The 13,353-nt window shown below is 54.8% G+C and overlaps 5 protein-coding genes across 5 annotated transcripts; 2 read left to right on the top strand and 3 right to left on the bottom strand.

Moving 5' to 3' along the window:
* Positions 1 to 1,389: 1,389 nt before the first annotated feature.
* Positions 1,390 to 2,144, bottom strand: CABS01_16063 (uncharacterized protein; the record flags this gene model as incomplete). Its single annotated transcript, XM_060549395.1, has 2 exons — positions 1,390 to 1,460; positions 1,775 to 2,144. The coding sequence occupies 2 exons, from the start codon at positions 2,142 to 2,144 to the stop codon at positions 1,390 to 1,392; spliced, it is 441 nt and encodes a 146-aa protein (XP_060390251.1).
* Positions 2,145 to 4,275: 2,131 nt separating this feature from the next.
* CABS01_16064 (uncharacterized protein) lies at positions 4,276 to 4,953 on the bottom strand (the record flags this gene model as incomplete). The annotated part of the gene is made up of 2 exons (XM_060549396.1): positions 4,276 to 4,828; positions 4,895 to 4,953. The coding sequence occupies 2 exons, from the start codon at positions 4,951 to 4,953 to the stop codon at positions 4,276 to 4,278; spliced, it is 612 nt and encodes a 203-aa protein (XP_060390252.1).
* A 2,499-nt stretch (positions 4,954 to 7,452) lies between these two features.
* Positions 7,453 to 7,935, top strand: CABS01_16065 (uncharacterized protein; the record flags this gene model as incomplete). Its single annotated transcript, XM_060549397.1, has 1 exon — positions 7,453 to 7,935. One exon carries the CDS (start codon positions 7,453 to 7,455, stop codon positions 7,933 to 7,935), a length of 483 nt encoding a protein of 160 aa, XP_060390253.1.
* A 1,317-nt stretch (positions 7,936 to 9,252) lies between these two features.
* CABS01_16066 (uncharacterized protein) lies at positions 9,253 to 9,648 on the top strand (the record flags this gene model as incomplete). Its single annotated transcript, XM_060549398.1, has 1 exon — positions 9,253 to 9,648. One exon carries the CDS (start codon positions 9,253 to 9,255, stop codon positions 9,646 to 9,648), a length of 396 nt encoding a protein of 131 aa, XP_060390254.1.
* A 974-nt stretch (positions 9,649 to 10,622) lies between these two features.
* CABS01_16067 (uncharacterized protein) lies at positions 10,623 to 11,534 on the bottom strand (the record flags this gene model as incomplete). Its single annotated transcript, XM_060549399.1, has 3 exons — positions 10,623 to 10,798; positions 10,980 to 11,060; positions 11,477 to 11,534. The coding sequence occupies 3 exons, from the start codon at positions 11,532 to 11,534 to the stop codon at positions 10,623 to 10,625; spliced, it is 315 nt and encodes a 104-aa protein (XP_060390255.1).
* Between the last annotated feature and the right edge of the window lie 1,819 nt (positions 11,535 to 13,353).

Here is a 13,353-nt window from a genome sequence, read left to right on the forward strand (position 1 = left end):
ATTGGAAAGATGCACGCTTATTAGGGCGGGAGAAGCTTCAGATTGACTTTTGCGTTCGGACAATAGAGGTACTGAGAAGAGAGGAAGCGAGAAAGAAAAGAGTGTGTGTGAGTGTGTGTGAGTGTGTGTGTGTGTGAGTGAGTGCGTGAAGGCGTGAGTGAGAGACAGACTGCGGGAGGGGGGTATCGTAGAAGAGAGTGAGAGTGAGAGTGTGAGAGAGGCTTGAGGCGTGTGTCGATCAACCGTAGATGGGATTTGATGTCTGCGAACCACGGATTAGCGTACTGTGATTGGCCATAGCTCCTGTGAGCAGCTGCAGCAAACCCAATGAGCGGGAGGGTTGGGATGAACGAGAGGAATGGCTATAGACCGACTGTGGCATGTGGCCAGGGTTAGGATGGACCGGGGCTCATCTAACGGCATGGAGGGGTGCGGTAATAGTGTGTGCAATCGGGATACAAGCGGCACGCTCCAGTGTCACTGGATCTGGCTTGGGATACTACCGACCGGCTGAGCCCTTGCATGCGTCCGTCCGCACCCCCTCAACCACCGGAGACCTTGCACAAGACCTGTCAGGCAATGTACAAGTGCGAATGTACACGAGGGAGACCCCAGGCTAAACCAACCCGTCATCCAATACAAACCCTGTGTGCTCGTGCCTTTTGAAAACGGGGGGGAGGCATTTGGGAGGACATGAGGGGGGGGCCAGACGAGAGGAGAAGATATGAGAGTGGCAGTCCTCCGTACAGTGAGAGAGAGAGTGTGTGTGCGTGCGAGAACTCAGAAGTGCATGAAGCAAGGTTGGTGAGCCCATGCCACAGATAGCGTAGCTGAAAGAGGGCACATTTTGCTAACATGGCACCATCATCATGGACACCTACCAAGGAAAGGCACGGGAGCCGGTGGAAGATCAGGTGTGGGAAAAAAAAAAGGAGGAGATCGGGAGATCCGCATGGAGGGATGCAGCAAACCTGGCTATAGAGAGATGAGACTTACATCTGATTCAAAACTCAGAGTGAGATCCAGGGACCGGACCGGCTTAGACCTGATGTCTCTCACGATCGTCTTTGAGATAGGTATCTGGTCTGCGGCCTGCCCACCTCTAGCTAAGTATATCCGTAGATAGCGTACGATCAGCGTGCTTTCTGGAGGCTGAAATCCAATGTGCCAATGTCTGCGCCGGTCGAGCGTACAACAGCCAACAGCAGGGCCTGGGAGCGTTGGGTTTGGCCGGTGTCGTCCGCGGCCGAGATGAAAGCCGACGGAGATCTATGGAGATCTTGAGCCCAGCAAGGTATAATACTCCTAGGTATCCGTATCCGTACAGCAGGTACACTACTGGTACGGTACTGCTTCGCCTCGACCGAAAAAAGGTCGTTGGGGGTCAAATTACTCGTCGGTGTCGCTTCGGCTGCTCGGGCTTCCGGGGCGCATCTGCCAAATGACGATCTCTGATGCCGCTGCGGAGTGGGCGCAAATTGTCCCGACTGGGAGTGCTGTCAAAAAAAATAAAAAATAAAAAGTCGCGATAAACGGTGAGGTACGGAGTACTCGGTAATGTGAAGAAACCCAGACAGAATTGCTTTGCACCCCCTGAATATGCTTATTTCTTCCTTCGCCTTGGTCTCAGAGGGTCGATCAATAACGCGTGATACTCTCTACCGGTAGCCTGTATTAGACAATCAAGAACTAATCAAGGGTGCTGGTGAAGATGGGGGTTCAAGCAAGGCTTGCGCTCTTCTCTGTTGCCGTATGGGTAGGTAAGTACACTTACGACACTGCCTCTCCTCTGAGCTGAGGTCTGCCTCTGCCTGTTGCCTGTACGCGAGCGTCAAGAAGACGCCGTGGAGTTTCTGTGCCTCACCGGGGGAGGGGGGGGGGGGGTTGAATCTCGGAGCTTTCCTGCCCTGCCCCTGCCCTGCCCTGCTCGTTTCTTTCTCGATGTTTCCTGTCACCACTAATTGGTCAGCCCAATTGCTAATAGTGCAGGTGAAGCACTCGGCCCCGGGGGCGATCAGTGGATTCATCCTCCCGCTGGAGAATAGCGTGATTGTAACCTCGGCGGTGACAGAGAGGACTGTCGGGTCAAGTCGTTGTTTGAAAATGAGGGGAGCGTGTGCTGGAGACTTGACGACACTGATCATGTCAAGAATTGGTTGGCGATGCGCAGATGCACAAGGCATCGAAAGAGGTAGAGGCGGCGCCGTGTTGCTGCCATCTCAACCTCTTGCTTCAACCTTGGGTTCTTGATCTTCTCCCACTGCAGCCCATCGCAGCCCAGCCAAGCATGTTTGCAGGGCCAAGCCGGGGTTTCTCTGCCTTCAGTGGTATGTTGACACTCGGGCTCCCCTCCATGTTCCCTACGCATACACTACTTGACTACCGCACTACACCCCCTTGCAGCCAGAAGGAGGCAGCAATGCTGCACTAGAGGCTAGAGACGGGATGATCGACGGCGGGAAGCAAGCCAGGCGACGACGCCTGTCGGATGGTCCAATAAAGCTAGGCGGCTTTGCAGACCCGGGCAGTTGACTGAGATCAAATCCCCGTCATTTCTGCCCGAGCAGGGCCCCCCAGCGCAGCTGAACGAACGCCCTGGTCGATATGCCTCCACAAGGACCCAAGTGCGTGAGTATGTGTGCGTGTGTGCGTGCGTGTGGAGGGAAATGTTTGGGGGTTTCGACCAGAGCTGTCACCGAGGAGATCATCTAGCGAGCTGTACTGCCGAGGCCACTCTGTCGGTCGACGCTGATGAGGTTCAAATCTGGGCGAATCGAAACCCAAAACTCACCCATCTTGTTGTGATCCGTCTCGGCCTACGAGCCAGCACTGTGTGTGTTTCCCAGGACTCGAAAAGCCATGGCAGTCTCCCGTGTAAGCCTTGACGGCGGGGGGCGGGACGGGTTGGCGCCATGACCGGCCATTTTATTGCTTGGGTAGAGCAGCGCAATCAAAGATGGCTGGCTCAGCCGGGGGAACGTGGAAGGGGTCCAGAAAAGAGAGTTCAAGACTCACGGCACAGAATTGGCAAGGCCTGGCGTGGCCTGGCGGCGTGGGCCTGTGAATTGGCGGCCGTCTTGTACGGGAATAGGCGGATCTGTGTCTGGCTATCTGCCCGCCTCCGCACGTCAACTCAACTTCTTTCCGTAGCGCCCGTGTCTCGCTGTCATGTCAGGCACAGACTTACTGTTCACAACCCAATTCCCCTCCCCGTTGGATGGGCCTTCTTCACGAGGTGCCTAGTGGGCTGGCTTGGTGGACTTGCCGCTGTTGGTTCGTTCCTAGTGGTTGTCGGAGAGTCAACAAGCGTGAGACTCGTGTCTGAGACGACTGCACCTAATTCCAATTGACGGGCGGTAGCTTGGGGTGAGATGGGAAAGGCGGGCGATGCCGCAAAGTGAAATGCGATGGGTCGATGACAGCCAGCAGGGGGGTGTGGGAGTTGTCGACGATGACGACGACCGATACCAGTTGGTGATGAAATCAGGACGGGTTGGGCTCCAGCAAATAGAGATTCCAGTGACCGTGACTAGTGTCGAATGGTTGGCTCGCAGTGGGCAGGCGATGAGATGGCTCAACGTCGACGATAGCCTGGGAACGGTTGCGGTCTTATATTCAACGTGGGTGGTTTTGGAAAGGTTGGTGGCTTCCCGCCGCGGCGTCCTCGCTAGACTCGGTCCAACATGGCAAAGATACAAATCGATGTCTTTTCGAACACGTTGGTGTAGCAAAGTACGAGCTCAGAGCGAGTACCGACGAACGAGCAGATGGCTGCATTCGCAGGCGACGCGAGAAAATGGCACACGGCCGCTGTCTACAGGCTCGAAGCAATAAGTGCATGGCCTTGGTTGCAATTCTTTCGGTTGTCGTTGGTGCTTGCTTGGCTTGCTCAAGTCCATGGGGTTTGTGTTCCCAGCCCGACAGTCGGCCAGGCGACATCTCGAGAGCCACCGTTCCGGAAGTGGAGCGGGCAGCCATTTGCCCATACTGTGTTGGGTGCAGTCACGGCCCCCATCCATGCCATTGGCACTGAAAACTAGGATGACAAAAGTGAGGACGTCCCAGTCCTGAGGTCCGGGGAGCGATGTGTGCATTCGTGAGGCAAGTCACACAACCTAACACTGCACAGGCACGCATGTAGCGGCCAGCGGCGGGTGTTACAGGAATTGATCTGGCGAGTTGCTCCTGCAGAAGACACAGTCGGCGACTCTCTTCAAGTTGAGTTGAAGAGATATTGAACGATAGGCGGCAAAGAAGGTGGCTACAGTGACCCCCTCACAAAGCTTGGCTCGAGGCGCCCCTGGGTTGGTCGCCAGGACTAGGGTGACGACGAAGATGGTAATTCGTGACGGTAAGGCGACGACTGACACCGGTAGTGTGCAGAGTAGCGCAAGTGAGGCGGATAGGGCTCGTCTGACGGTCAAAGTTTGAGAGGGCCAACTCGAGTTGCCAAGATGGAGGCGACAGGACCATCAAGGCGAGGGTTCCTTCAGGCTTCAGGGGGCCAGGAGTCATGCCGTTGCCATGTTTGATGGACAGCATGACGGGCGAGCGAAGCTGGGCTAGCAATTGCAAGGCTAGGTAGGTATCGGGGCGTATGATTCGTACGTATGCGTACTTGATAGCGTACGTTTGGTCAGATAGACCAGGTTCAAAGCCTCGTGGGATCATTCCATTGCCCCCTTTGGAAAGACTCGGGTGTTTGGAGAAGACTGGATCGACGGCTAAAGGAGGATTACAAGGAGAACCCTTGTTGCAGATCTCGCAGACAGGCGGTGCGGCGGTGGTGAGCGGTAAGCACCCAATCTCTGGCTCGCGAATGCTGTTGCTGTGAGGTTGTGGGCGACATTGAAGGGGGGCGGAGGGGGGCGCCGAGGTAGCTACACCTACTTACTGCGTAGTGGCAGACAAGGCGGCGGCAGATGTAGGTACTCGGTAAGGTAGAAGAAGCATGACAATTAGAGACGCATACGGCCGTGATGGCGGGGACGGTGAGGGAGGTAGGCGTAGTAGGTAGATGGTAGCGGAGCGTTGGAGTCTCAGTCTCCCATGGTGGTAAAAGTGGTGAGAGGATTGAGGAAGAGGAAGAGGAAGAAGAGGAGCAGGAGGAAATGGTCCCATGGAATGAGCCACCATCCATGCCGTCTGTGTTGTGTGCCGTCTAAGGTACCTTATCGTCCATCTCGCTACCTTAGTGCGCGCGGGAGGAGAGCGACGGCGGGCGGGAAGGAGGAGGACAGACCTCTTCCAAGAATGGACGGACCTGCCCTGACCTGCCCTGACCTGAGGAACAAACTCGATGTACCTACCTTACCTGCCTTACACATGGAAGTCGCGTCGGAGGCCGGGCCTTCCCTCCAGCCTCTAGGTACCTCTGTATCTCCCTCACTTCCATTCCCAGCAGTCAGGCAGGAACCCTGTCACCGATCTTTCCTTTCACGCCTTCCACGCCTTCCATCTCAGAGGAATTGAGCCATCAAACATACCTTACACAGTACCTTAAGGTAGGTACGGAGTAGATAAGTAACCTAGGTACCTAAGGTAAGGTAGGTAATGTACGTAAGGTAGGGAACCTAAGTAAGGTACCTGGCTTACCTAAGGTAGGTAAAGTCCCGGCCGCACCAACACCGCCCCCAAAGCCCCGACGTGGATAGCGCAAGGCAAGGGCCGCTGTCAGTCTGGTCCCGGCGGATTTCCAGCAGACATCAGGCGAGTTTCAGCGACCATGTGCCCTAGACTGCCATGGCGGCGCTGACTGTGCCGATAGTAACTCGCCTCCGTCCACTACCTACCTTGGGTAAAGTACGTAACGGACTGCTCTCTGCCTTACCTTGAGCTAAAGTAGGTAAGGAACAAAAGGTGAGAACAGTACCTCACCTACCCGTACCTGCTCAAGGCCGGTAAGGAAGGCACTCAGCGAATCCCTACCTACCCAAGGTACCTAGGTAAGGTAGTAGTGAACCAAGACGTATCGATGTATGTACATTGCGAGGGTAAGGTAGGTAGTCATCTATGGAAGCGCGGGCAGGCACGCCATACGACGGCTTCCTCGTCTTTCCTCCCTGCCTCACTCCCTTCCTTCCTCGAATCTCTTCACCTTTCCACGCCATGGAAGGAAAAGGCCATGTGTCTAAACAGCCAAGGTAGATACTTCTCTCAAGGGCAGGAAGATCCCAAGTCAAGGCACCTGCCCAGTTAGATCTCGCACTTTTACATCCATGTGCCTCAGGTTACTTACTTCTGTGACAACGACATCTTCCTCCCTCACGGCCACCCTCAACCCAATATCGTCCTCCACCATAACCACCACGAGCAGCAACGCATCATCACCGCCACAAGTCCAACATCTGATGATTTCTTCCCCCGCTTCTGCCGCTAACACTTTCTTATTCCTTCATCGAGTCCCGTCCTCCAGGTCCCGGAGAGTAGGGTCCCCCCTGACATTTCCTCCTCACTTCTCGCCATCCTTTTGCGGCTTGCCCTCCAGTCGCCTCATCAAGCAAGCAACCAACAAGCTTCAACCATCAAGCTTTACCTTGGGCACTCTCCTCTCTGTTCATCTCCCTCTGCTGCTGCTGCGCCGCAACCTGCATTCTCCCTCGCCTGCTAGGGAGCGTGCCTCGCTAGTGTGGGAGCCAACGAGCCAACGAGCCAACGAGCCAACGAGCCCTTCTCTGCAGCCCGCCGTTTCGATCCTCTTCCACATCCGACTTGCTGCTCATCCGCCTCCGCTTCGGCTACACTTGCACTTTGCTTGCTGGAAAAAGCATTCATCCCGAATTCGCAAAAACACCACGAGCCTCGACTCCCTCTAGAGTCTAGAGCGTCCTCCACGGGTACTCCACGAGGTCGACATGCCCCTCGTTAGTCTACCTCGCATCGAGGCGCCCAGCTAATCCCTCGGGTACTACTCTGTACAGGGCCATCCATGGACGGATCCTCCCAGGCCCGTTGTTATCGTCATCATCTCGACTCCATCACGCTGTTCTCGTCGCTCTCTTCACCTCCCAATCCTCCCTGGCTCGCCATCTCTCACTCCATCCTACAACGCGAAGCCGCATGCGTGCTCCCTACTTACCCATGCACACCATGCGACAACGCTACCTAACACGCCGTCTTCTTCGTCTCCCGGTAGGTATTCTATACAGTAAGTCAAGGTAGGCAGAGCCTGCTTCTGCTTATGCTTATTGACCTGCCCCAAGGGCTATTTGTGCGTATCTCGCCCAACACAGTCGGCCGCCTTATTCCTAGAGCAAATACAATGCCGGCACCATTCGCCTACGGCCGTAAACATCGACCTCGGGCGCCTCCCTCTACTCGTTTAGATAGCGCCATCCACTTGCCATGCCTAGCAGGCTCGACACCATCATTGGCAACATTGGATGGAAGCGGACGAGACGTAGGCCACAGGCTCTGCCGTTCATGCTCCGGTCGGCCTACTGTCCGTTCATCATGGCACATCCGCCCGATGCCAATACGCTTGCGGGTGCGGTTGCGGTTGCGGTTACGGGTGCGGTTACGGGTGTGGCAGGTGTCCAATCATGGCATCACACCTTGGCTCCGACTTTGGCTCGCTTGGCTTGTCTCTCGCCACGACATTTACCATGGCCCTGGAAAGCGTGGTCTTCTACCTTAGTCCAGCCAATCTCGCGCGACACACACAAGCCCACCTTGCTTGCCCTCTCACCGACGGTCTCTCGCTTGTTACCGTTTTACCACTTCATCTTTGGTGCAACTTTGCCCACTTGTGCCCTGGTACAATCTTCCCTAACGCAATCCACCTGCTTCGTCCTTGTCACCATGTCTTTGATATGCAAGTCATCCCGCCAGGGTGGGAAGGGGCAGACAATCGGTACCTTGCCTTCATTGCTGCCTCGAGGCCCGCATGTTGCAGATTCGCTTCCGAGAACTAAGGTAGGAAACTCGACATGCTGATTTGCGTGATGCGAGACATTTCTACTCGGGCCCACCTCGTGGCCGTAACGGAAGGCCCAGGACCGTGGATCCAGGACATCATGATGAATAGTTCCTTCTATTCTCGACCATATCAGTTGAAGGCCATGGTACGCATGATGTTGTCCGTAGTCCACGGTCACGGCAACGGGGGCGACGCTACGTGAGCACTCGAGGTAATTAGATGAGGCATTCTCTAGGCTTTGGCAAACAGGACAGAGCCGTTGCTTGAGAGCCTAAACGCGAATTAGCGCTCCCCCGAACCTGGCAGCTGAGCCCCTCAAACATGCTACCCATGGGCCATTCCTTACCATGTCTTGGGTCGCGTCATCTGAGATAGCGTTCACCAACAACGATGCCGAACAGGTTCAAGAGAATGGATTGCGACCCTGTTGCTGTCGACCGCCTGTCCGACCACAGGCCAATGTGCGGGAGCGCGTTGCAGCACTGAACGCCCTGTTTGTTGAGACGGGGCTATAGGCATTGGGAGTTACCTAATCCGTTTTCCCAGAAATTCTGTACGGAGTACCTACTCCTTGATTCGCATAGCAAAATGCCTTGCTGCTGCATGCATAACCATGGATACGCTACATTCCGGTATGGTGAACTTACCAAGTTACCAACTGAGCTCTGGAACGACGTGTTTAGCCGCAAAAGCGTCTCGGCGGGGTGAGGGCGATGATCGCGAGAGAGAGAGAGAGAGAGAGAGAGAAGGTCTCACCTAATAAGATCATGCACCTCCATATTGGCCTTGAAGCAGATCTTGCGCTCACCCTCGCAACACCCTCGTCTGATACGACCGCTTTCTTCAACGCCTGCTACCATCAAACTGCTGTGCAACACCATTCTCCAGTGCGGGAGGCGGCAATGTGGTTGATCGTGCTCGAGACACCATGATTGGTCTGTGTTCCGAGCTGAGCTGGGAGAGAGTCGTGGTTGGTATGCCGAGCATGCGGCCTTGTGCCACAGTCATGTCGTTTGGACAACTGCCTGGGGCTCAAAAGAGAACCTTCCTTGCTCATCCATGGTTACTTTCAGCTCGGTATGTTGGTACAGTCCTCGGCTTGCATACGGATAATGGCTGCTGCCGTGTCTTCACTCTCGCTAATCTACTCCAAGTATGGCCTTGTTACCAGCACAGCAGCCACACACTTCGGCATAACCACGTCTCTGGGTTCTTTCGCGCTGTTGCCAACGCTCTTGGCAGCCTCACGAAAACCTCCAATTCATGCAATGGCGACCTTGTTTGTCACATGACGGCATGTAGAGGTCGAGCAACCCTAAGCGAGAAAGTGAGCCATGGCCTTGATTTTCCTGCTCCTTCAAACTTGTTATTCAAGAGACGGCTGTCATAATCGGTATCTGGGCTCGACGTACCCAACAGCAGAAAGACGTCGGACCTCAAAAAGGCAGTATACAACTTACCTCGATGGGACCGTTTCCTTTACGCCACAGTATGACAGCTTGATCATTACCTCTCATGCGCACTCGGCAAAAGACGTTATACGACGTGTGCCCCGGACTACCTGTGCGACCTTGTTATGCGAATTCAGCCAATGCACTGATTTGTCCACGAACCAGTCCTTCGGATACTGGTTCGTGGATCGAAGACACCAGGCTCGAAAGACTTGTCTCAACTACCCGCCCCTGACTGCTGGATCTGAGGGGAACTTCGTGCTGCTTGCCGTCGAATAAGGCACATGCCGGGCGCACACCTCAAAAGATCAATACCAACTTTACGCTCAATGACTGCAAGATTCAGGCGCTTCGCCAGCTGTATGTTGCATATCAGATTGCGTGCGCAATCGATTGTTGGGCAAAGTATCCTATGTATCTTCAAGTCCTCGACTCAATTGACGCTGCAGCATAGCACTGCTTTCTCTGGGCAGCGCCATCTCACATAAACTTTGTTGATACAGCAATTCCAATCACGACGCGCGACAAGTCCCCGGCAGCATTTGGACTGAGCACTTGACTTGTGGCCTGTCGTACCGGACGAGATCATCCCTGTATTCTGGCTCTAATCGGTAACGGCAGCATCATCTTCTCGACGCGATTCTAGAGCTCGTGGTAGAACCCGTGATTCCAGACGACTTTGAGCGGGCGCCAGGATCGTAGCACGACAGTATGGCACGCAAATGACCTGGTCGCACCGTTCAAGTCTCTGGAAGCTCTGCGGGTTGCCGTCAGCATACCTCATCTCGGTTTGTTTTTCCACGATCCTGCAGCAAGGCGTGTGCAACCAATCAGCAAAAAGAAAGGAACACAAGAGGAACATCTTCTGTGTAGATGCTCGCAAAGATGTGTTGCGTTGCGTTGCGTTTCCGTACTCTATACGGAGTACCGTGACTACCGTACCTCACTCTCGTTTAGACCTGGTCTGGTGACACGACCAAATTTTCTTTTACTCGGGATGACCATGCTGGCAATGCTGGAGTCGCCCCCGACTCCCCGTTCGTGTCATGTCAGTCGGCCAAGAAGAACTTTCCAAGATAATATGAGAAAGTGGAGAGATGTTGGAATAAGAAACGAAGGCGTTTCGTGGCGTTGGGCGTTACTGGACTAGACGTGTCGTGAGGAGCTAATTCAGCGTGGGGATGACCAGCATTCGAATTGTTTTGCGAGTCTATCGACCTATTCTGTCGCCATTTATGTGGCCCAAGACGATGCTAACAGGCTAACCGGATAGCTAGCTCATCTACGAAAGTGTCATTGTCAAACTCTAGGCCTCCCTGTTCGGTAAGTCGTGCCTCTAGCGACGGGACATCATCAAGCCCGTGGTTTACGCAGCCAAGGGTGCCACGGGCAGCCGCAGCGCCAACACGGCTTGGCTCATTGCGTTGGACTGTGGACACAGTGGGCCAAGGTACGGACACAGTTGATTGCGATATCTTGAGCGACATAGCACTAGCCTGCCGTGCTTCCAGATCTTTCAGGATCCCGGTCGCTTCTTCCCCTCGACTCTTCAGTCTCACTCTCATGTGAATATGGGGGTTCACGAAACCCAATGGCTTGGCTTGGCTTACCCGTGAAGTTGCCGCTCACAATCTCGACTGGGTCTTCCTCTACCGCACACTTTCTGCCATCCACGCACGGCGTGCCTGGTGCTATTGGTCCCGCGTTGATAGCTCATTAGCCTCACCGGTTGTTGTTTGATTTGCGACCACGTGGGAGGAGTAATGATCGCCAGGACTAGCCCCTCGAGGGCTACGTTTCGCGTTTCCGTCGTGCCCAGAATGGGTCGACCTCCAATGATCCAGAGTGCTTCAAATTCCAGGCCTAGTCGAGCTTACAATCACGCGGGAGAAGCGGGCAAATTGCTCTGGGATGGTCGTCGCTCGAGACTACCTAGACGAAAGACCAACCTAGTCAATAGTCCCTCGGGAACGGGTGACCAGCGACGACGACACAGTAGAGATCGACGACAAGCATTACCTTGCCTTGGCTCTTGGGGACGACTCCATCCGATCGGCCCAGAACTGTAAAAGCTAGGGTGCAGGGGGGAGAAAATCTCCCAACTCACCGTTACTTTGGGGAGGGGCGAGCCAAGACGGCGAGCCTGCCAGTACATAGAGCATCATCAGGAATAGGCACAATGCGCAGGAGACGAGTTCCCCCTAAGCCGCCCCTGGTGGCATCTGCATGTTCCCGTACACCGACACAGGTTTATGGCAGAGAGCGGTGGGAAGCTGCATCATCTCGAGCAAGTATGTTCATCAGATGATGCAAAGAGCTTGAACATGCGGTCCTTGCTTGCCGCGCTTCACGCATACTCCACCTTCATCGACTGCCAACCTGACCTTGCGGCCGTGTCTGGCTGATGGTTCACTTCCGATGACGGAACAGATGGGTGCCGCTCCTCAATATAGACTGGAGAATCGAGACCAGGAATATCTACCCAAAATCCGTGGTACGGGTCCCCTTGAGCCAGTCTGCCGCCCCAGCTGCTCAGCGCGACATCCGAGGGCGGGAAAAACAAAGTTAGACACCAACTCAACACACACGTCTACGGAGTACTCTTTCTTAGATCCAAGGTGTCATGCCTAGCTGAGGCGCAAACCGCGCTCGGTAGCCCTCCCACTGCCTCCCTGCTGGGTGGGGGCTGGATGACACCAAACGAACAACGGGATCTACGGAGTACGCGATGGCGCTTCCTAATTTGACGCGTCCTTCGAACAGACTGAGTCCGGGTAACCTAAATATACTGCACAGTATTACATGCTTTTTCTGGCTTCCTTTTGGCTGCATGACCTGGATGGAGACTCTGCACAACGGTTCGGTCCCAGCACGACGGCTTGGGCGATGTTCTCCAGGGAAGATACGAGTCTGACGACATTGCTGCAAGGCATGCCACTCAATCCCAAACCGCACGACCTCCGTACCTCACCATCGCGCCTTTCCCTGCCTGCTAACTCATACGAGGTATCACTGTCCTCTGTAGCGCAATCGGCTCTTTGGTGGTCGAAAAAGTATAGCATGGGTCACCGTGGCTCTCACAACAGCCCTCTGGGCTCTACCACCAATCTCTCGGCCAGGCATGTCACCAACACCCTGCAGGTCTCGATCAGAGTCAGTCTCGCTCGTAAAGGTCCTCTATTGGTCCAACCTCTTATGACCACCTAAGCCCCGAGGGAGTGAGGCGTTCTGCTGTGCCCTCGCGGCGATCCCACTCCTGGTTTCTTTTCTCTCGCTCCTTGTCCCTCCCTCCCTCCTTCTCCTCATGTACGGATGTACCCGAGAACTGTGACCTTCCACAGAGCAGGGAGTTGATCATAGACCAACTCGAGGCGTGGTATTTGCGAAGCTCAGTGGGGAGCCCAAGGAGGGGCGTGGGGTGTGAAGAAAGCAGCTACCTTATGTTACTGCAACGCCTCGGGCCACATCTTGCAGCCTCTTTAGTTTTCTTGGCTTCTCAGCAGATCAGACGCTCCTCACATCTGCAAGACCTGTTGACAAATTCTCCTCAGGGTTGTGGCTTTTCTTGGAAAGAGGGGCTGACTCGTTACTTCAGCTGTCGACTGAACGGCCAGGCACTTTTGCGGGTGACACTTGATCAGGGACATCGACTGCAGCTCGTCCGTATCGTGGCTCAACGACATGTACCCCCCTCGAGCGCGACATGGCTCTAGATTGAAAACCTATGGAAGTATTCTTTCCAGGAAACCTAGCAACAGCCAATGACTTTTTCGTCTCCAGTGACGGCACTTTACTGTGAGATCTTTCCATGGAACGTTTCATGGCTATGATGTTCCCATATCAGGATGCCGATCCGGCTCCCACACCACGCCAAACACTTTCCGGTCCTCGGTGCAGAGCACCGACCCCGTGTCGAGGACCTGGTACTCGCCCGGCGTGAAAGCCCTCACCACCATGATGTTCTCGACAATCTGCTCCACGAGC

Source organism: Colletotrichum abscissum (assembly GCF_030869225.1).
Source record: "Colletotrichum abscissum strain IMI 504890 chromosome Unknown Scaffold_80.1, whole genome shotgun sequence".
Taxonomy (NCBI): Eukaryota; Fungi; Ascomycota; class Sordariomycetes; order Glomerellales; family Glomerellaceae; genus Colletotrichum; species Colletotrichum abscissum.